Source organism: Zeus faber (assembly GCF_960531495.2).
Source record: "Zeus faber genome assembly, chromosome: 9".
Lineage (NCBI taxonomy): Eukaryota > Metazoa > Chordata > Actinopteri > Zeiformes > Zeidae > Zeus > Zeus faber.
In genome coordinates, this window is record NC_137197.1 from 12,571,948 (window position 1) to 12,594,447 (window position 22,500).

At 43.3% G+C, this 22,500-nt stretch overlaps 5 protein-coding genes across 5 annotated transcripts in view; 2 read left to right on the forward strand and 3 right to left on the reverse strand.

Moving 5' to 3' along the window:
- The window catches only part of anapc15 (anaphase promoting complex subunit 15), a 3,528-nt gene extending 145 nt beyond the window's left edge, over positions 1 to 3,383 (forward strand). Inside the window, exons 2-5 of the mRNA XM_080007465.1 lie at positions 707 to 839; positions 998 to 1,057; positions 1,379 to 1,519; positions 1,907 to 3,383. Of these exons, the coding sequence (XP_079863591.1) occupies positions 720 to 839; positions 998 to 1,057; positions 1,379 to 1,519; positions 1,907 to 1,954 (369 nt within the window). The 5' untranslated portion in view covers positions 707 to 719 and the 3' untranslated portion in view covers positions 1,955 to 3,383. The remainder of the gene's footprint in view (positions 1 to 706; positions 840 to 997; positions 1,058 to 1,378; positions 1,520 to 1,906) is intronic.
- A 246-nt stretch (positions 3,384 to 3,629) lies between these two features.
- Positions 3,630 to 6,022, reverse strand: tomt (transmembrane O-methyltransferase; the record flags this gene model as incomplete). Its single annotated transcript, XM_080007461.1, has 4 exons — positions 3,630 to 3,827; positions 4,292 to 4,414; positions 4,697 to 4,893; positions 5,761 to 6,022. The coding sequence occupies 4 exons, from the start codon at positions 6,020 to 6,022 to the stop codon at positions 3,630 to 3,632; spliced, it is 780 nt and encodes a 259-aa protein (XP_079863587.1).
- A 3,475-nt stretch (positions 6,023 to 9,497) lies between these two features.
- On the reverse strand, positions 9,498 to 12,310 carry sfrp2l (secreted frizzled-related protein 2 like). Its single transcript, XM_080007458.1, has 3 exons — positions 11,648 to 12,310; positions 11,032 to 11,112; positions 9,498 to 10,759 (listed from the first exon to the last, which is right to left on the reverse strand). Exons 1-3 carry the CDS (start codon positions 12,162 to 12,164, stop codon positions 10,338 to 10,340), a joined length of 1,020 nt encoding a protein of 339 aa, XP_079863584.1. The 5' UTR covers positions 12,165 to 12,310; the 3' UTR covers positions 9,498 to 10,337.
- Positions 12,311 to 13,838: 1,528 nt separating this feature from the next.
- Positions 13,839 to 20,485, forward strand: lamtor1 (late endosomal/lysosomal adaptor, MAPK and MTOR activator 1). The gene is made up of 5 exons (XM_080007464.1): positions 13,839 to 14,105; positions 16,069 to 16,214; positions 16,380 to 16,457; positions 18,150 to 18,273; positions 18,586 to 20,485. Exons 1-5 carry the CDS (start codon positions 14,064 to 14,066, stop codon positions 18,676 to 18,678), a joined length of 483 nt encoding a protein of 160 aa, XP_079863590.1. The 5' UTR covers positions 13,839 to 14,063; the 3' UTR covers positions 18,679 to 20,485.
- A 71-nt stretch (positions 20,486 to 20,556) lies between these two features.
- The window catches only part of lrrc51 (leucine rich repeat containing 51), a gene marked incomplete at its 5' end in the record, with an annotated part of 2,175 nt that continues 231 nt past the window's right edge, over positions 20,557 to 22,500 (reverse strand). Inside the window, 3 exons of the mRNA XM_080007462.1 lie at positions 20,557 to 20,949; positions 21,483 to 21,631; positions 21,911 to 22,116. Coding sequence (XP_079863588.1) covers positions 20,817 to 20,949; positions 21,483 to 21,631; positions 21,911 to 22,116 — 488 coding nt within the window. The 3' untranslated portion in view covers positions 20,557 to 20,816. The remainder of the gene's footprint in view (positions 20,950 to 21,482; positions 21,632 to 21,910; positions 22,117 to 22,500) is intronic.

Sequence of the window (22,500 nt, forward strand, 5' to 3'; positions counted from 1 at the left end):
TAATTACCACGGCGAAAATTAAAGAATTTTAGTCTTCCGCCGCTAATCAGACGCATATATTTGTATTATTATTAGTAGTAGTAGTAGTTGTAGAAGCAGCAGTAGTCGTCGTCGTATCATCATTGTCGTCGTCATCATTATATATTTCTATTCCAGAATTAATGTTTGAGATTTTACATTTATCACAAAACAGATTGTTTACATTGATTATTTTCGGCCACAGAGTTGTTGTTGTTTTCCTGTTGCATTGCATGCTGCCTGTAGCCCCTTAAAAATACTTAAAATTCCATCCTGCGTTCCTTTTTAAACAAATATTAGGTCCTTAAAGTAAACATGTTGTCTTAAAATTTAAGTTATGAGCGCTTAATTTCAAACGTAAACATTTTTTCTCATGTTATTTGGCCATATATTTATTTTTGTCAAAATGAATCAAGCTCTTCTGCGTCAGAGTCAACATTTCTCACTGTCTTGTATTCATTCCAAAAAACAGTACTTACTCTCATACATACCTACAACCTACACCTACTTAAATTTAATTGGAAAAGTATTAAATTGATCGGACACCCGCAGATAACCTGTGTTGACTGGGTAGGGCATGTGGATAGTGGACATTCCAGTATGTGTTTTTTACCCATGTTATTTTTGTGCTGCTTGTTACAGTCTACTATTATCTGTTGCAATCATTTTGGTTTTCTCTTTCTGTCAGTGAACCGACAGAGATGTCCACTCTGTTCCCGTCACTGTTCCCTCGGATAACGGAGTCGCTGTGGTTCAACCTTGACAGGCCCTGTGTCGATGAGACCGAGCTACACCAGCAGGAACAACAGCACCAAACATGGGTACACAATCTGCAACTAAACCGTTGTTTTATATTATGGCATGTGAGCACGCGAATGCGGTTTGGCACACACACTCTTGACGACACTCATGATTTACACGTTAGTTAATGAAAGTATTATTTGATGTTTGATGTTCTTGTTCTGTCTCTTTGTATCAGTTACAGAGCATTGCTGAGAAGGATAATAACTTGATGCCTATCGGAAAACCCATATTTGAGGTATTTACCTTCAGTAAATAGACTACATAATCATTCTACAACTCAGCATTACATTGGTCAGCACCAGGTGTTGCTGTGACAAAACAAGCAACTTATAAAAATAGCTGTATCTAATCCTATAAAAAACATTATGCATTATGTAAAAATTAATTTGATGGACTGAAAATACTTCAAAATAAATATATTCAATCTACACTTCCAATTAATGCTGTTCACTATCCTCGCTAGCTATGGTGTGGAACAAGTAGTCTGCAAAGGACCGTTGCTGTTTCTGTATATGTGTATATATTTATCTCTGCTTTCTGCACTTTCTCTATGTAGCAGACATTTGATGAGGAGGAAGAGGAGGATGATGAAGATGAGGAGGACAGTGAGGAAGACTCTGAGGATGAAGAAGACATGCAGGACATGGATGAGATGAATGACTACAATGAATCTCCTGACGATGGCGAGATCAATGAGGTCAGAGTTAATACAACGACATCAAGTTTTGTTTTCCAAAAAAATACCTATATCAGCATAACTCGTGCTTGGTCATCCAGATAGAAACACTAACAAGTAGTGTTTAAGGTTGGCTCATATCATTTTATGAGATAGGTGTTGCCATGTGATTGTTTGAAAGTTCGTTTTTATGCTCATTTGGTTTTGATAAATTCACTTAATCTCACACAATACCGCAAAATCAAAAGAACAGCCAAAGAATGTTTATGAACATTGAGTGATTTTGAATAGTTGTATTTCGTATGGGGTATTTTACATCAGTTCATACCAAAAATGTTTACGTAGCCCTGCCTAAATCTGACTCTCTTTCTGTATTTTTTGTTGTTTGTTTGGTTTTGTTTTTTTAAGGTGGATATGGAGGGAGCCGAGCAGGACCAGGACCAATGGATGATTTAAACCTGCAGACTTGGTCCTCAACCAGCCGTCTGTCTGGTGCTGGGCCTACACAAAACCTGGCTCCAAGCCTTAGTTACAAGGGGCAGATATGATATTTTTGTAAACACGCTAAACTAGAATGATCTTTATCAATACAGGCTGTAGGGCTTATCAGGAGGATGAGCCCCTCCTTCCACCTCAGAGTCGGTATTGATGGTCATGTGGTCTGGGTCACATTCATACGGTTACATAGAGAGAAGGTTGAGTTGTGAAGTGCTGTGGCTGGATATGCTCTTGTGTATGCCTGTGCAGTGAGAACTCTTGATTGTGAGATTTTTTTGTTTGTTTGTTTGTTTTTCAAGCGGAAGATATGAGATGATTTCTTTTTATAGTAGCGCCATGTCACTCCGGGCAACACAAAATCACACTTTGCTGGGTTCTTTGGGTTGCTGTCAGTTATGTGCACACGAGACAGGGCAGGGCTTTAATGTTTGAGAATCCCTCTCTGTTTTATTGCCTAGTTTTGAAGTTTGACCTTCTACTGTCTGCGGTCATGTGCCAAAGGGTTTCCAAACAGCAGACCTACCGTTTGATAAGACAATTCTAGAATTACAGTGGGTTGCAAGCTTACACATGGGGCTGGGTTGAACTTGTTTGTTCCGCTAAATCTAATTTCCACTGAGATGTAATTTTGTCTTGTAATTTTGCGTTATATTGTGGTTGTAATCACCATAGCCAGAAAAAATAATGCAAATTTACTGGACAAGATGCAGCATAATATTGTGCACAAGCACTTAAAGGCATTTTAAACAAGGCTTTTATCTCCTCAGTTAATGCATTTTGTCTGAACAGTCATGACCATTGAAGAATATTGAGTTTCTAATCAATTAATTCAAAATTATTTTTGAATTCTGTGAATTCCAAGTCATGAAAAAACAGCATGCTTTTATCCTGTTGCTTTGAGTTTAAAAACCTAATCAAGAGGATGCCCAGGTAAAGTTGCTGTTAGTGATTGAGCACGTCAGACGTTAAGCCAAAACATGCTGATATTGACCCATTTTGTTTTTAAAAAGATTTAATACTCATATTGATCATTATTTGTATAGCATAAAAATACGTCTTATGAAAAGGCTTTAGTGAATGACAGTCACATAAAATGCATGGCCAACAATATGAAAAGAGGCTGAAGTGTTCAACGCGGATTGGCCTGGTTGGTAGATCTATGTCCAGCAGGGGGCTCCAACGACCAGTTTTAGGTGATATCTAAAACCATGATCATCTTGTAAGAAATGATGGTTCTGCTCTGTTATGCAAAAAAAGTTCCACATCCTCTGTATATTTGTAAACAACAAACGACATCAATCTGATGAACACAACCTTTATTTTCAGTGTGCAAAGTTAAAATGAAATTGTGGAATCTTAATAAAAGCAAGTTGTATGTATTAATGAATATTGGACTCAGTGAACTGATTGTATGTTTTTGAAGTTGTTTTTCTGTAGATCAGGATATGATTTATTCTACTGAAGTGCATCTCTAAAAGAGTATCAAGATAAATAAATAGGTTTTCTTATTGGGTGATTCCAAGGGGAATTTTATAGCCATGGTGAGAATAATTCAACTTTGTTTTTCTATGTGCCTGTTGCTTGGTAAATAAAGATAAAACAAGTGTGTGTATGTAGCCAAAGTATTCTTGTTCTACTTGATTCCTTGGTAGACCAGCTCAGCCATGCCATCCCTGATGCCCTTTATATATTCCAGTGTGGCCCGGTGCACCCTCCACTCGTACAGGCCGCAGCGGCGGACATGTCGGAGGAAGTTGGGAGCCCCAGGGAACAGCACGTTGTCGGCGAGGATCATAGAACCCTTCCCCAAGAGTCCAGAGTCCTCCAGCATCTGGAACGGACAGTCACAGAAACAAAGGCAGGATGGAGTTCAGCCTAAATGTACAGTAATGACTGGCTCTTCAAGTTCGAGGATTTGTTTATTTGTCCCATAGGTTCATTTTCCATGGACATGCCACACAGAACTTTTCATCAAATCAGATTCAAACGTGGCAAGAGAGTGTTTCCCTTACTTCAACATTAATATAATTTTGTTTTATTCCACAAATTGGCTAATAATTGCTTAAATGGTGCATTCAAAACAGGAATGGGATTAATTCTAAGAAAATGGTTTGTTGGGGTTTTTTTTTATTAAAGAGGTCATCCACTTTTGGATGGCAATGTGATGTTTTCACATTAAACAATACAGTGGGTGTTCAAAAAAAAAAATGGAAGAAAGATAATGCCCAGAACATAAAATCTAGTATCATGTCATTGAAATTATTGAAATGATCAAATTGTGGTGCAGACACTCACCTGCAGATCAGGTAGGTAGCATTTCTTCCAGTGGTCCATGAACACAAAGTCCAACTTGTCCAAGCCAAAGTCGGACTGCAGCCGTGGAATCACCTCATCAGACGGACATACGATCAATTCCACCTAAATAATATAAGATTAAAAGGCTTTTAAAATCCTCTGCGCCCTCTATTTGGAACAGCCTACAGCAGAAACTTCATCTGACTGACGTGGTCTCTATAGGAGCATTTTAATCTCTTGTGAAGAGCAGGCAGTTAAATGGGATTGATCACTCTAACTGTTTCCAGGCTTGTTAAATTTTACAGTGAATGTTATGTAAGAGTCTGGCTGTCTTTTTTTATTGTGTTAGTAAGAAGCAGGTGAACGTGCGTGTCTATGAGTGTATATAGTTTCGGGCCCTCTCACGGTGTCATCGTCAAACCCGGCCAGGCGTATAACTTTCTCAGCGATGGCGGCATTGCTCTGGTCCATCTCCACGCTATACAGCCGGGCTCCCAGGGGCAGGGCTCGGGCCATGCGCACCGTGCTGTACCCGCAGTGAGCGCCCAGTTCCAGCACCGTCAGAGGACTCTGCTCCGACAGCAACCTGTCCAGGATCTTCCCTGCACACGGAGGCCCAAATATAAACTAAGATAGGAGAGTATGCTATTACTTTTTTTTTTATCCCTTCGGGGAAATTAGATGGTTAGAGCAGTCAAAGTTGCAAAATATCAAACTAAAAAACGAATTATTCTGATAATATCTGAAAAAATATATATATTCTGTATCTACAGTATATTAAATACAGTATAAACATCTACTGTATCATTATAAATATACATAAATCCTACTACGGTGGAGAAATGTCATTATGTCATTTCACTACAAAATGTATGCTCGTATGTATATGTATGTGACACATAAGTATCTTGAACATCTCAAATCTTGGGTAAAAAAAAGCTCTCTCTGAAAAAAGACAAAATCAGAATTATCTGTGAATTGGCTAGCTGCACTATTTATTGTCAGAGATTTGGACACAACAATTTACTTCAGGAATGGCATTTCCCTCCGCCCCGTACAATAGGCGTTCTGCAGCTTCATGGCCAGCCTTAATCGCACTGCCAAGAACCTACTTTCAACATCTACATGAACGTAAATCTTCAAATGTTTTTCCAGCATGTCCAGTAGACTTATTTTTAAATGAAATCTTATCTGATAGCAGTTACCATTTGTTAGATGAATCAGTTATTTGAATAAGATCAGTCCAGTCATTAGTTTCAAGAACTCTAGAAATAAGATATCAATGGAGTTCCTCTTCCTATTCCATACAGGCAATAAACTACTATTCCATTTGACTGTCAGTGTCAAACCCAGGTCCTCTCTTTGACTGAACCACCATCACTATGTGTAAATGATCTGATCAGACGTATGTATCATGCAGTTTGACCTTCTCAAGGCTCTTTGTTTGATAACTAACTTTTCTCTCTCACCTTTCTTTGGCCCTATGTTGCTGATGAACTCAACCTCGCTGCACCACGCGTCGAAGGCGTCCAGGATGCTGTCGGGGTCTCCCGGGGTGGCGTGGGTGAGGACGTACTGGAAGGCCCGCTCCTCCCGCCTCAGCCCGGTCACGCAGTCCTTCCACACCCTCACCAGCACCGCTCGGTAGAACAGCACAAAGTAGTAGCGGTACCGGATGAGCAGCGTCACCACCAGTGGGAGGAAGGCCAGCGCAATGGCAGGAGACGCCATCGCTGCAAGGGTGACAAGACAACACACCAACAGGTAATGCTACTCATATTCTTCCAAAGATATGTGTAACTTGTGAACAGGTACGGGAATAATGCATTTTCTATAATTAACTGTATACGGTGCTCGCGACCGACGCCATACTTACGCAACTTCAACCATGTTACTCTGGCTGTCACTGCCCACTTTCAAGCAGTTTGTGGACTGTCCAACAGGGTAAGACACTGGACCTGCTGTATGCCAATGTTAAGGAGGCATACAGCTCCACAGCCCTCCCTCTCCTTGGGAGATCTGACCACAACCTGATCCATCTCCTGCACCTGTATAAATCCAATGGCAGCCTCTAACTACTAGGACTCTGAGGTGATGGTCACAGGAGACCAATGAAGCTCTACAGGGCTGCTTTGATACAACGGATTGGAGTGTTCTCTGCAATTCCCATGGAGAGGACATTGATGATCTCAAGGATTGTATAACAGGGTACATGAACTTCTGCATGGACAATGTAATGTTGTTCCAACAGAGACTGTAGGCTGTTTCCACAACAACAAACCCTGGGTCACCAGAGACATCAAGGTCCTCCCGAATGAGAAGCAGAGAGCCTTCAGGAACAGAGACCAGGAGGAGGTGAAACGGACTTAGGAAGAACTCAAGGTGAGGATTCGGGAGGGCAAGGACCGCTACAGGAGGAAGCTGGAATACAAACTCCAGCAGAACGATGCAGAGGATGTGTGCAGTGGCATGAGGAGTATCACTGGCTACCAGGCTGGTAGCCAGGTAAGAGGGGGTACCTGGACTGGGGCATCGAGTTGAATCTCTTGCCCAACAGATTTGACGGTGTGGGCCCTTATCACCCCTCCCCCAGCTCTTCAACCATCTGCCCCCCTCATACCCCCTGTCCTACTGTCCCTACTGTCCCCCCTCCCCCACCCATTCTCTCTATCAACACCCCCTTCCACTTCCATCAGCTCTCCCCAACAACACTACCGGAACCATCTCACACCGTCCTTCGCAGCGGAGCAGGTGAGGAAAGAGTTGAGCAGACTCCGGTCACGCAATCACGGGTCCCGACGGCATCAGCCCGAGGCTACTCAAGATTTGTGCCTTGTGCCTCCCAGCTGTGTGGAGTACTCCAGCACATCTTCAGCTTGAATCTGGAGAGTGTCCCTGTGCTGTGGAAGACATCCCGCCTGATTCCTATACCAACGAAGGCGTGCCCTGGCTTCCCCAGCAAATACAGACCAGTGGTGTTGACTTCCCACACAAAGTCCCTTTAGAGACTGGTCCTGTTACACTGTCGTCCCTGGTTAAACCATCACTGGACCCACTTCAGCTTGCCTACCAGCCAAAGGTAGGAGTGGATGACCCCACCATCTTCCTGCTTAACCATGTCTATGCTCACCTAGACAGGCTGGTTCGACGCCAAGAGAATCAACACGCTCATCGGGAAGGCTGGCTCCGTCCTGGGGGCGGAGCTTGATTCTTGGGCGGCGGCGTCAGAGAGAAGGATGCTGCACAAGCTGCGGAGCATCATGAACATTGACTCACCCTCTCCACAATGTGCTGGTCACGCACAGAAGCACCTTCAGCAGCAGACCGATACCACCACGATGCACCACAGAACGCCGCAGGAAATCCTTTCTCTCTGTGGCAATCAAACTATCCAACTCATCTACATCAGGCAAAGCGATGGACAGCAGTGGCATGAGGAGCTGAGGTGGTTCCAGCCTCCATTCCAGCTCTGTTCTGCTCTGTTTGTTCCATCTTCCTACATCTTCCTTTTCTCTCTGGATTATAATCTCTCAGTGGATTACACTTATTGACAATTCTCTGATTTATGTGACACCATGAGTCTAATGTGCAATAAAAGGGACATTATGTGAAATATCATGGACATAATCGTTGAACATTTCAATCTTACCATAAACATTTACCTGTACTTTGAATTGATATTGTACATACATAGCTATTTGCCCTTTCTCATACATCTCTCTGATCCTTATGGTTAACCTGTGATATTTCTGGCTGTATATATGGTTATTGCACCTTACTGATACTTTTTAACTCTTATATTGTTTATTTTGTGTATTTGTACTCTATACTGTATGTTTGCACTATTTTCCTACTTTGTACTGCAACTGCTGTACAATAATTTCCCTCTGGATAAACAAGGAAATATCTTATCTTATATTATATTAACTTTATCTTCTATTGACAAGTTGGTTGTCTAATTGGGAAGTGGGTTTGGCCCTGTGTTAAAGTGGTAAGCCATGGGATCTGCGTTGGTGGTGAATTACACTACAAATCCCAAAATTTTCATCTAGCGTAACCCTTCTTCTTCTCTGTAACTTTGTCTTTTTTTTCCTTATAAATTTACCTTCACCTCTTGATTGTGCCTGATCTGCCACCCTGCCACCAACAATGGAAAACAGTATATAGATGAGCACACACATAACGGAAATACAATGAACGGCTGTTTCTTCCAGAGGTGCCAGCTAAATAAGATATTAAATAAAAGATTTATTTTACCCAAATAATCTCATGGATTACCACTTTAAGAAGGAATATAGTGACATAAAAGTCTGGAATGCATTTGGTCTTGTGCTGCATTTTGCATGGTTTGTAAGAATTGTAAAACTGGTCATTATACATCACTGTCTTAAATGATATCCTTACTCTTGTGCCCCTATAAAGAACAAAGAAAAACACAGAGAAAAACATATAGCACTGAGAGTCTGCAGTATACTGTTTTCAACACTTTTTCAATGCACTCAATTCTGCTACAGGTTTTTTTTTTTATATAACTTAATAAAATAGCATGTTGTAAATGTTTTCATATTAACATTTTTGCCGATTAATTCAGCCTACATTGATTTCTGAGTTTCAGGTCACCTCAGGAGATAAAAACCCTCAGGTAACCAGACACTGTGGCTACACTGGACACTACCGTGTTGAAACACAACAAATAACTATTATAAAGCTGTTGGGACTCCCTGGTTCTCTTCAGTTAAAAAAAACCCAAAACATTTAACTCACCTCTTCTGTTGACTTTGGTGAGGGAACAGAACAGGAGCAAAGATAAAAGTGTTACTTTTAGTTTGTGTGTTCCAAGGAGATGTAAGAGAGATGGGCATGTGAATTATTCATATGTCACGTGCACGATTCTCCAATTGGTCACAATCCACAGACAATGGTGTCGCTAAGGCTGTGTTTACCAGCTGTTCGATTCCACAAACCGTATAACAGACAATGGCGGAAAGCATCAAATTATTACATTTGTTGGGATACAAAACTAATAAATTGGCCACAATCTTAGAGGAAAGGATGGAGGGACAGAGGGTTAGGGAGTGACAGATAGAGGGGTGACAGAGGTAAATAGATAGTGTGACAACGCCAGACATGTGATATCACAGGGAATCATTGAGTGTGTATGTGCTCCCGCAAAAAACAACAACAAAAAAAACAAAACACACACATATAAAACAGCTATTTTTTAATTGCTCATTTATGAAGAAATATCAAACACGGGTGCAATATATAAAAGACACTGCTCCAGATTTTACAAAACAATAAATGTATAAATATTGAAATGTGTCTTATATCAGTTGCCTTATATGTGGTTCCATCGAACCTGTTCTGGAATTTTGAAAACATATATAATACTGGACGATTTCAAGTATATCTCCCTTATCAATAAAATTATTCTGTTCCATCACATACAGTAACAAAAAGCTCTCCCACTGTGTGGATTCCAACAGTTGTCCAGCCAGCCTCAAGAAACTTATTTTTAATTCCTATTAATTTGCCTTCATAGTTTTAGAAAAAGACTAATAACATGACAGTCAATTGTATGAAAATTTCTAAACAACCAGTCATTTAAATAAAATACATATAATGAAAACAGTCCACAGATTTACCTTGGCTTATTTTCAGAGAATGGGGTTTGTTCTTCACTAAATCAAAAATATGGCCAATTTAGCTGTAAAGTTGTAAAGCTATACCTCAAACCCACACAAAACACCCAGGCCACTGTGTTTGGTCGTCAGCCATCTGCACCTTTTAAACACTACTTTATGACGTCAGAAGAGATTCTTTTACATAGAGTTCTTAGGAAATTCAATAATGTGGTCAAACTAAACAGAACAATCACATTGAAACCAGTAAATAGGTGCTTTATAATTGTTCCCCGCTAACTAAGATACTGGTTGGAAGAATATAACAAATCCATCCATAACACTGCGAGAAGCCCTTCGATGGAATCAGAAATTAACTTTGCGAGACAGCTGCCAGTAAAAAAAACGCTGCGGCCCGACTGTGTCTACAGCTCCGAGCAGGGCCGTTTGAGGAGAGATCTGATGAACTTCTTCAGCTCTCTGTCTCCTCTGGTCCACTTCACCAGTCGGGTCAGCACCAGCCTCCCTTCTTCCGCCTGAGAGAGGCCCAGGTACCACCCGCCCGGGGCGCTCCTCCCCTCTTTGCCTTCACCTTCCTTCCGCCACCCCTCTTCCAGTTCGGTTTCGTGTCTTTCGGCGTTTTCCTCCGCCCCCGTGGGGTCCAGGCCGGGGCAGACGCAAGTGGCCCCCTCCGGCAGCCACAGCGCGCTGTGAGCCATTGCCCCTCCGATCCCCTCGGCCTTCTCCGCTCCCCCGCCGGCCCACCTCAGGATGCGACTGCGGCCAAGAGGGACGAGCTGGCGGTCTCCGCCGATGGTGGAAACGCTGCCCACGCGCAGCTTAAAGGCTGGAATGGAAGGAGTGAGGGGAGATCTGTTTAAAACGGACTGTGATCTAAGATGTGTGCGCCGTGAACATAGGAAACTACGTCAGACCTCAGAGTTCCTTAGCAGAGTAGAGAAGATCAAAAACCCTTCTCTTCGGGGTCGTGAAGCTCTAATTCTAAGATGTACGTTTCTGGTCTTATGCGGGATGGTCGAATGTTGTAACTATAGTATCCCGGTGTCCAGTTCTTCTTCCTCTCTGATCCTCCATATCCTTCTCAGGTGCCGCTCTTACCGTACGGGCTGATGCAGAAGTTGTCCTGGATGTCCGTCTCCCCCTCCTCGGCCAGACTGCAGGCGTCACAGATGACACTTCCTGTGGATGAATAAGAGGGATTGGAAATGAGTCATGGGATCTTCTTCTTCTTCTTCAAAAAAAAGCTTTGTTGGGACTCAATTTAAAATCGTCCGATTATAACGTGTGCATTTCAAGTTGAGACTCCGATTCAAGATGATCCACTGACCCCGATCAGATACTTTAGTCTCGGAAAGTAACAAAGTAAAATGACTCCGAGTACTTTAAAGTTATTCTACTTTTCAATTTTCAAGTATATTTTCAACTTTTACTCCACTACATTGCAAGGCAACTATACTTTTTAACTGTAAACACAGTCACGTTACTTTAGTTCTACCAAACTGCGTATTTAGGATTGGTCATATGGTACTTTTATTGATTGATTTTGTTTGAGAGTATGTTTACCTTTAGTAGAAATATAAGTTAAGTCATAAGTTGAAGGTCTGAGTACTTCCTCCACACCGATTCAACAGCCTTCTTGGCGGGTTGTGGTGTATTGTCCTTCATGCAGGATTGAGCCTTTGCATTTCAACACAATTCACTGTACACCACCGACCTTTTGCCGCCTCCTCGCTCCGCGCCTCCTCTCTGATCCGCGCCTCCTCCTGCTCCCCGGTGGCCGGGACGCAGAGCTCCGTCCCCCGGGGGAAGCGGCTGCAGTTGAACATCTCGGGCCAGGGGAAGCCGAAGGCGCTCATCACGGGCACGCAGTCGTCCCGCACGGCCTCGCACAGCGCCCGGCAGGGGCTGAGGGGTCCGCCGAGCTCCGGCAGACAGACGGGGGCGAACAGCGAGCAGAGGAACTTCTTGGTGTCGCGGTGGCAGAGCTTGGACACCAGCGGCAGCCAGGCCGCGGACTGCCGCTGCGCCTCCCGCAGGGTGCCGTGGCCCAGCAGGTTGGGGACCCGCATCTCCCGGTAGCCGATGCCGTGGCACAGGGACAGGGTGCTCGGGATGGGCTTGCACACCGAGCGCATCGAGGAGCCGAGCCCGAAATGGGTCGGGGAATCGCCCGTGGAAAAACACACCGCGGATGCGCCCATGAGTATTAGTAGCCACGCGAGAAGCGCCATGACTGGAGATGGTGCCGAGATAACAACACCAACACAACGACAACAAAACAACAACAACAACAACAACACAACAACAGCTCAACTTCTACTCAGGCGCGACTCGCAAACGATTCATTCGTAGCGAACGAATGTTTTGAACGAGTCGGATGGAGTCACTCCGGCAAAAGAGTGGCCGAGCGAGTGAAGCTTCGACTCGCAAAGTGAAAATAATAACCCGAGGACGAAGGTCCAAGGCAAAGAGGCCAAATGCACTTGGCGTAATTCATTTTGAATTGGACTGGTTTACACTTTTGCATTCCACCGAAATGAATTCGAAGTAAATATTTACGCCTTGCGTTTCTTTGCCAACATAAATACTTTTGAGAGAACTGGGATGAAAACAATTTATGGGGCCCGGTTTGCATTCTTTCGCCTATAAGAAACCTTTGACACAATTAAATGATCGTTGTGAACATTCCGAAGACGACCCAGCCGGGCTCCCTCGTGCATTATAGCAACTCAACCATATGTCTCCCAACGACGAAGCGCGGGACAGTGGAACCACTCTTTTTTAAATATATATATATATATAATTGAATGACTCGTCAAGAACCGAATCTGAGATAGCAGTCGAACCTTTCACCATCACTCACTTCGCCGTCTAGACTGGATCGGACTGGAGGTGTAAACAAAAGGGGGAACGGGGCTAAATGATAGGGAAGGCGCCTCGCAGCCGCCCCGTTGCCACCCCTGCCCGGCTACACTGTGGGGGATGGTGGGGGTGTTGGATCATCTCCCCCTGAAAGCTTGTGCATCTTGAATGGAAGTCAGAATTCTGATTTTAGTCTCTTGAATTCTGACAACTTCTTGAGCTATCCTCCCCCCACATAGAAATATATATTTTTTTTTCATGCGGCCTAGTTCATCTAGAACCTTCGATGCATTGCATTGTTATGTACAAGGTTCAGATGTGATTCAGGTGTAAAAACAACTTTTGTAATACGTATCAACTCGTTTTGCCTGGTCGTTTGTTGTTCAACTGGTTCACCAACGCAAACAGACACCCAGCGGGAAAATTCCCTAGAAATAACCGGCACATACTGCGTTCGGTTAAACCTCAGAAAATTCTAATTCCGAGTCGGTAGTCCCCACTCCCGATCTGAATGTGTGCCGTCGTCTCTCTCAATTAAAACACGGAAACCTGCAGCCAGTCCCTGTTTGTTTTGCAAGCATGCGCATTCTTCTACAAGCAACAAGGTATATGTTGACGTTTTGATTTGGATGTAAACGGACGCTCCTTTTTATTTTTCCTGGTAGGAGGTCGGACATTTCCAAATTCCGACTTTAAAGGAATGCGTCATAGGTTCCGTAAACCAGTGGTTCGCCAATCTTATTTAACTAGTGTAACTCTCACATCTTTTCTTTTTTTTCAGCAGAGTTGCCCCCTTTCAATGGCATTGTCAGGAAAAAAAAAGAGGAAAACGACCATCAATTATTGACTGTATGCGCGTCGTATGTGTTTTTATTTCTTCCCAAAACATCATATATAACCGGTGTTTCTTAACACGTTTTCGGATTTTCGGAGTCCCGCTGCAGTACCCCCGCAGCGCCACCAGGGGCGCTGCGGGGGTACTGGAGGAAACGCGGGGAGAAAGGTTCCAGGGTCACGTGACGTGGGCCCTGTCGGCTCCCGAACCGAAGCGGAAGCGGTCACCGTGTTGTCGCCGCGGCTGCTGTCATGTGACGGCTCACCCCGAGGGGCGGCTGTTGATATCCAGCGGCTTGTCGGGAGGAGGAAGCGGACGCGCGGCGAGGCGGAGCACGGCACCCGTTTCTCCTGGTCCGACCGCGAAGCCGCCGACAGACGCTGGGGTTTGGCCTGCTCGGGTTTGGCTGAGCGCCGGACGCCCCGCGGACGCCATGGGCTGCTGCTACAGCGACGAGAGCGAGACCGCGGAGCAGGTAGTTTAGCCGGCGAGCGTAGCGTGCTAACATGCCGGCCTGGACACATTTTGCAGGGCGGCCGGGTGTCCGCGTCTCACGGGGAAGCCGGGGCAGTGGTGTGTTGCGCTTGGAGGGCTGTTTTGGGGGGGGGGGGTGATGGGTGTGTTAACGCTAACGTGAACCAAAGGCCCTGGACAAGTAATACGAGGCTGAAGTTGGCTCCTTGTTCGCAGCTCCTTATTCGACCTTCCCCACCCCGCCTTTAAAAAAAAAATATATACGATAATGACCGAAGTGGGTAGTTGAGCGGATACGGGGCTGGGGAGGGTTAAATCATCTCAAATAACACCTGATATGTGATTATAGACACTTGTGCTGTCCTCGGGGGTGGGTTTAGCCAGGCCCAAGGTGAGTTCCCATTTCAAGTGCCTCACCTGTGCCAATTACCTCGGTTAGCTTCACATTAAGGGGGCGACGTGAAGGGTCAAATCCACTTGGGCCGCTCGCAAAACACCTCGCGTGGTCGGGCGCTTTAACGGTCACCTCAACGACATCAACCGTGGGAAGGGTCAAGCGGTTTATTCGCCACATGCATGTACATACTTTTCATACGTGTAGGCGGTGAAATGCCTTTGCAACGCACCCGAAAGGATGCGCAAATAGTTGCCAAACCGAACGCAATAGCCAACCTAATCCCCACCGAGCTAACAAACTGGAACCAACGGATTCCTAAAACGTGATGCAGTTAGTGAACTAGAATAATGTGAATAAATTAAGACTCAAAAAGAGAATTCAAAGCGGGGGTGCAGTGGGTGGAGTAGTAATAATAATAGATAGAATTATATATATGTATGAATATTACAGCTGAATAACTATAAAATCAAAACGTTTAATTAAAGACGGTGCCATGAGTGTTTTTCCTTATTTAGGCACAATATAATAAATGACATTTGTTTTCATATTGTTTGTTTGAGTATGAACGTAACAGACGACGGAGCAACTGCTGAACTGCAAGCGGAAGTGAGTTCCGTGGGTAAAAATGATTTAAGGTGGAGCGGAACGTTTGACTAAGGAGCCAACTCCCGCCTCGTCCACGTAATGCAGTTGCCAAGTAGATCCAGAATCAGGCTTTTTTTTTTTGGTCCAATAAAAATGGATATAATTGAACTCTGGCTTTGCGGCGACTTTGTTGAAAGACGTCACTGAAGAAACTCTTTATCTAAAAAAAATAAATAAATAAGAGGGGAATTGAAGGAAAATAGTTACACTCACAAGCTAAGATCTGTAGCAAACAGTATTTACAATGTGTGCAACGGTCAAGCAGCATATTGACCGTTGCACACGGTCAATATGCTGGTAGAGTGGCACGATACGATAAATAAATATTGAAATATGGGGGGAAAATGTGTAATATAGTATATATTTTTTAAAATATTTTTGACGATTTTCTCTTATTTCACAAAAATTGAAAGTGTTGAGTTTCTATCAAACTGATGGGTAACCGTAACTTCTCCCTCCTTGGTGACAGAAGAAGAGCTGCCTTTGGTTTGTTTTTTTCCTCACGAGGGATTCAGGGAGATCAAATTCTCTTATTTTAATCTTGCTTTGATGCACCTGCATTATTCTTATTTTGGTAAAAGCAAAATCAGCACCAATGATATTGTACAATTTTTTTTTTAACTAAGACACTGTTTGTTTTAATTATTAGTCTAGCAGTTCGTTTATATCTGATGTTTAGCAGGTAGGTGGTCCATGGCCTTCATTCTATCACTAAGTGATATTTTAACTGGAGTGATCTAATCAGCCTCACAAAATCTTTACTAGTACATTTTCTGATACAATTGCGCGATTCCTAAAGTTGGTTTTAGGAATTCAGATATCTGCTTTATTTGTGAATGTGGTTGCCATTCACTTGCAAAGTATGTTTTTGTTATTTTAACCCTGCTTATTTGGTGATCACAATGATTTTGATGTTTGCCAGGACCCCGATGAGCGCAAACGACTGATCCCTCCCCCAAACCCCGACAGCAAACCTCTAAACGGTACAGAATGGAGTGCTGCCAATGTCCCCTCAGCGCGCACGGACGAACAGGCCCTTTTAACGTCCATCTTAACAAAGACTGCACAGTAAGACATTGTATCCACCCACAAACCTCCATCATACCTGCTAGTTTGGACCTCACATTTTATTCAAAAACATGCAGTTCAACTGCTGTTATCCATGCTCCCAGTTCCACATGTGTCCATATTGAATACAGGGGGATAATCTGCCCACTTTGACTTTCCCTGCAGGAACATTATTGATGTCTCTGCTGCCGACTCTCAAGGGATGGAGCAGCATGAATACATGGACAAAGCTCGACAGTATAGGTATGTTAATGATCTGTTACATGCTGTTCTATTTATTAATGTTGCCCTTTCCTCTTAGTTTTCACTCTCCGGTTTAAATTTTTTGAGGTGTCTTTTCATATTGAATTTTATCAAACAATATTGAAAGTGTAGGACTCCGAATCCCAATTGGCAGTGAATATGTTCTTGTGCCTGTACTAGAGGTGGAAACATACTGTATTTCCTTACTTAGGCTACGTTCACACTGCAAGCCTTAGTGCTCAATTCGGATTTATTTCTCAGATCCGTGTTTTTTGTTTGTTTGCTCACATTATTTTTTAAATGTGGCCAATATCAGATTCCAGTGTAAATGAGTCGTGGTCCTGAACTGACCCACACCAGCAGAAGTAACAAAGACGTGACTCGCAGCACGCTGTCGTACAGATGTAAACAAGGCAGGCAAATGCCGTGGTCCGCAGCCCGGTGGTCAGCCGGCGGCCTGGGACTGTGTACCTTGGCTCAAGCTCGTGGATTAAATCTTTAAATCCATTCAGGGGCACGGTGCTTTTTTGTTTTGTTCAATAAGGAAATTTAGTCAAATTAAAAACACAATGTGTGCAAATTGCACCCCGTTCGCTCCCTCAGAGCGCCCATACAAACACACACGCGCACTTTTAGATCCGGTGCTGTTCATAAAATGAGCGTGGGTGCTCCCTCGCCGGTTCAGTCTATTTATGAATATTATTTATTTTCCATCCCAGTGCTCTATACGCCGCTTAACGGTGGTGGATGGCCGTGGTTGGGGCCGGCTGCGGGTGCGGATGGGGCCGCCACGAGTGCGGTGCCGCGGTGGGGGCAGCAGTTATGCACCTGGCTCTGCCCGACGGTCTCGAAATCAGGGGCTGAATTTCGAGTTTATTCCTGAAACAGGGTTACTTTTTTGTTTGTGTCCCTGATCCATGGAAATTTAGTGTGCTGCGATCCAGTCTGTGATAATAATAAGGTTGGGAGTCCCTGCTCTAGAGTGACATTAAAGTCGCATGAATTCTGATTTGACTGTTTCGATTGAGGTCGCATTGCAAAAAATCCGACCTAACCTGCAATTTAGGACCACATATGGGGGGACGGTAGCTCAGGAGGTAGAGCTGGTCGTCTCGTAATCTAAAGGTTGCTGGTTCGATCCCAGGCTCTCCTGCTAGCATGCTGTAGTGTCCTTGAGCGAGACACTTAACCCCTAATTGCTCCTGATGGCTGCGTCCATCGGTGTTTGAATAATTGTAAGTCGCTTTGGATAAAAGCGTCTGCTAAAGGTAATGTAATATGAGAGTGGCCCAGTTCCGAATTGAAAAGATCAGATTCCATGTGATTTGTGCTGTTCACACTGTCATGAAAAGAATAGATCTGAGGTAACATATGAGCAAAAAAATCTGATTTGGGCCACTTTGGCCCTGCAGTGTGAACGTAGCCTTAGAGACAGTTCACTTGACTACGGGTAGTGATTACGAAAATGACTTGTGAAAGTATATATTTGCTTGATACAAAACTGAAGCTCAAGTTATTACTTATTAGGTAACTTTTTTGCCAGATCGTCTTGCCATCATGGTACCTGAAAATGTCACTATTTGGTATTGGCGTCCATTGAAAAATGGTATTGGTTAATACAGATAAATGACTCTCTCCTTTACCTGATCCTTGATTGTGTCAGTGGAGAATAAGTTTGTGTTTGTGTTTTAGTACAAAGCTGGCTGTGCTGAGCAACACTCTGCCCCAGAAGAAGGCTCACCTCCTCTCCTCCCTCACCAGCCAGCCCCACCAAGTGCTCGCTAGTGACCTGGTGCCGTACTCAGATGTTCAACAGGTAAACGGCCACAATAACAACATTTGACAGGGTCTATGTGTCTGGGTGTTTTTGCGCCTACATTTCTTTGTATTTTCTGTGTCTTTTCCATTACAATATGTTGAAGAAGTATGCTATTTAATTCAAGCACCCTAATCTGTAAATTAAACATTTTCTTTGCTGGAAAAATTATAAAATTCCTATGTACCATACACTATATAAGAGCCATATAAAGGGTGGAGTACATTGGCTCACATGGAATAATTCAAACTTGTAAAACATTTTTTTTTTGCATGCTGGCCATTATTTCTCACTGTGCTCTTTTCTTTGCAGGTTTCCAAGATCGCAGCTTATGCATACAGTGCAATCTCACAGATAAAGGTGGATGCAAAAGAGGAACTAGTGGTTCAGTTTGCCATTCCCTGATTCTTCTGCCCTGAACCGCATAACACTCCTCCCCATTGCTCTCGCTCTCTCTGTCACCTACGCCGCCTCCTCCATCTGAAACCCGAGCCTCTTGGTTCCTGTGACTTTTAGTGCTTCGAGTGGCCACTAATATGAATGATTTGTACCATACCTCCACTTGCACCCTATGGCTGTCCTATAATGTGTGGATTTTTATGTGCCAGTAGAAAACCAATATCGGCATCTGAGCATCAGGCAATTGCCTAAATGGACAGAAAGGGTGAAATTAGACATTTACAGAATAACCGGGCTTCCTCTTTATTTGAGCACCACATTGCAACATTAACCACAAGGGAAAAAAATCAAACCCTCCAAAATGGAACTGTTCAGGGTTTTTTTTTTGTTTAATGCTTGTTCAAGCAGATCATATAAGTGGTTATCGGGATGTTTCAGTTTGTTGCATTTATTTTGAAGAGCATTATTGTTTATTTTGGGGTTTTCTTTTGTAGCCACAAGAGTGTCGGTAAATAGCCAGGCTACTCCTAATGTTGGCTCCAGCTTCTGGATTTTGTAGTTCCAAAACCTGGAAAGAAGGACTCTGCTATAGACTGCTAGCTTTTAGCATCACTCATGGAAACCTGTTTGAGATACCAGGTCGGTGGAATATTTTGGTATTGCATAATTTTCAATTAACAGGAGTTGAGTACCAAAATGACAGAAAAAGGAGGACTGGTCAATAAATCAGCCCAGACTGGGAGTGCATTGTGGGTGTCATGTAAAACCCACTTGGAGGGGTAAAAAATAATAATTCACTGGATTGGTGGAAATACAAGACAAGTTGTATCGAAATTGTTTCACATCTCATTGAAGTCATGTAGGATCCTGCTCCAACAACAGGCGAGGTTGGATATCTGTAGCTCAGACTTTTTTGCTTTTCAAATCACTGTTAATCTGCACATGGTATCCTGGAGTCTTTCTTCATTGGTTGAGGTGCAAAAACAAATGGGGTGCTGGGTGGGACACCTTGTGTAACTGGTAGCGGTGGGCGTAGATGGGATCCGTGGCTGGCCGTACAGAGAGCAACATACTTCCGCTTTCGGTTTAGTTGGTCAATAACAATAACAAACAATTCATTTATATTCTGGAACCCCCAGATTGATGAGTAATGGGGACGTGTTAGGCTGGGGGTCTGAAGAACACTGAGGACAGACAATGCGTATTTATGCCTTTGTACAGAATTTTGTGATTCAGTCATAAACGAGCGGATGGACTGTATGAAGCTCCCGTTTTCAGAGAGTTTAGTGGGTGAGATTGGCTGTGATCTTTTGAGAATGTTTTTATTAAAACTACGCTTTTAACGCCCAATGTTTGTTTGCTTTTTAAACAAAGCATCTAGCCGCAGAATATAACGTGATTTATTTACACATATTAATCACAGACTAACCATAACTAACTGTAGCAGTGTGGCGGTGAGATAATCCTCTCTGTGCCACCACAGACAAACAACCCATGACCCTTAATTGTGATTATTTGTATTTTCAAAGTATTTTTCTCCTGGGAGGAGTGCTTGGTAATCTGAAAGGCTTGGCAGGAGAATCAGTCTCTTGGGTCTGTAAAGGGATAACTGGCTAGCCTCTGATTAGTTTTTCAACCAGATATTTAATTCGAGCTCTTATGCACTGTGCTCTTTGCATTGTCATTTTTTTCTTTATTACTCAAAATCTGTGATACTGCCTGGAGTACTTTGATCATTTCTGAGGCTAGCACCAAAAAACTTAAGATATTGTTTGCTTTTTGTTCATTATTGCATTAAAGACTTTAAACATAAGCACCGATGCGTAATCCTTAATAACGATAAACAAAACAGTTTGAGAGTGGGTGATTTATTATTAAAACTATAATGGTATATAAAGGGATGTGCAGCTATTTCTTCTATAACAGACACTGTAATACAGTGAACTTTCACATACTGTCAAGTAGAGCATCAATAGATATGGGCTTTTCAGAGCAGAAGTCCTGATTTCCGAGAGAAGAGGAAAGTGAAAAACAAACATCTGATCTTTGCATGATTGTTGCCGGGTTAATTTTTATGCCGTGAACTCGGTCCAGAGAATACGGTGGTTCACCCGTCACTCCGTTAAACTCCTGGAGTTTGGTTATTACAGGCCCTTTGGTGCAGTTTTTCCATGGCTGTCGCAGTGATTCCAGATAGCTGCCATGCGTCTCTCCTGAGTTGTCACGGCACTAAAATCCATCGTCTTTAACTTGGGCAGGGAAGAGATCACACGACTCCTAGGCATAAACACACGGCGTTATCTTGCAATCCAGCCGCCATGACGTTTACTGTGCTTTTTAGTCATATCACAGTGGATTGTTCGATAATACAATCTGCATTATTATACAGTAAGATGAAATTGCAAGAAAAGTATTTCTGCCGATGAATCAAAGCTTAATTGGAGAAGCTGCACATTTCAAAAGGAGGCCAAGACTTAAAATCAATGTAATGTATTTCTGTGTGTGTGTGTGTGTGTGTGCGTGTGTGTGTGTAAATGCTGTTGCTATGCAGATTGTAACAGTGTGTAATATGATCTCTAAGCACCTGTTAAGTGTCGCCTGGTGGCTAATTCATGGTGTGGCACGCACAAAAAAACTGCTCAGTTGCCAACTTTTATGGGTTATATAACACTAGCTGTAAACTCCATGTGCAGCAAATCACCGCTGGTTCTGCGTCACTGCTGGGTTCATGTTGAAGTATGTTCACTCTATTCGTCAAGTTTCTCCAGGAGCCAGAAGTAGCCCAGAGGTCAGAGTAAAAGTAAAACTACCTGTAGGCTTTTTCGCTCTCGATCGCATTTCCGTGGAAAGTGACGGAGTGGAGACGAGGTAACACCCCCAGCTTGTCCACCTCTGCCATGTTACAGACACTGTTACCATGGAAATACAACACGCGCAGCTCACGCAATTCACACAACACCTGGAACAAAACAACACATAACAAAATCAGGTACTTTGGCAGACAAATTATGTATTATAGTAAACAAATGTAACTGATACAATAGCACGCATATAAAAACCTCTCTAATCTGCAGAAAAAGAAGGGCCAAGCGAAACACAAAAATATAGATCCGGAAAAGTGCGATATGTATGCTGCTTCTCTCGTTGTTCTCTTTGGGTGTGTGACAAAGAAAAAAAAGAATATCGCCCAAAAAAATAAACATGCAAACTATCCCAGCTCCGAAGAGAGCGAACGCACAGGGTCTACGTGTGAGATGCAATTGAAGGAGAGGTCCAGCCAGGCCAGCTGCGACGGTTCTGCCAGGAAGTGTGTGAGTGTGGAGCAGAGGTCGCTCAGGTCGGCGATGCTGTTGTTGTTGAGGCGCAGGGCGCGACTCAGGTACTTCTGCTGCGAGTTCCTCTTCAGCGGCCGCTGGCCTTCCCGCGGTTCCTCTGCCGCTGCGTCTTAAACCAGGAGGAAATCCCATTTTAGAGAAAGCTGCGCTTTGCTCCAGGATTTACTTTCAGGGTCACCGATTTATTTATTTTATTTATTTATTTTATATTTTCCTGAGCACATGAAATACGTTTATTAAAAATGGTTCAGAAAATAAACAGAAACTTAATATTTTGACTCTTTATTTTGACATGTCTAAAAAAACAAAGATAGCAGCATTGCTCCTCTGGTAACAAGCATGTTTTCATTTGATGTATAAGCTGTGAGTAATGGACCCATGAACTTTTTGGTGTGACAAGGAGGAACAAGACCCTCAGCTCAACCAAAAATAGATTTGAAGGTGTTTATTTTTCCACAGTTTCCACAAGGATCAACCCCAGTGTGGACACAGC

Bases quoted from the DNA above. Each gene is read 5' to 3' on its own strand.
- lamtor1 (XM_080007464.1), top strand. From the start codon at position 14,064: ATGGGCTGCTGCTACAGCGACGAGAGCGAGACCGCGGAGCAG. The intron at 14,106-16,068 runs GTAGTTTAGCCG...GATGTTTGCCAG, and splicing joins AGAGCGAGACCGCGGAGCAG to GACCCCGATGAGCGCAAACG. The intron at 18,274-18,585 runs GTAAACGGCCAC...TTTTCTTTGCAG, and splicing joins CGTACTCAGATGTTCAACAG to GTTTCCAAGATCGCAGCTTA.
- sfrp2l (XM_080007458.1), bottom strand. From the start codon at position 12,164: ATGGCGCTTCTCGCGTGGCTACTAATACTCATGGGCGCATCCGCGGTG. The intron at 11,113-11,647 runs GTCGGTGGTGTA...ATTCATCCACAG, and splicing joins GAGCGAGGAGGCGGCAAAAG to GAAGTGTCATCTGTGACGCC. The intron at 10,760-11,031 runs GTAAGAGCGGCA...CTTCCATTCCAG, and splicing joins CTTCTGCATCAGCCCGTACG to CCTTTAAGCTGCGCGTGGGC.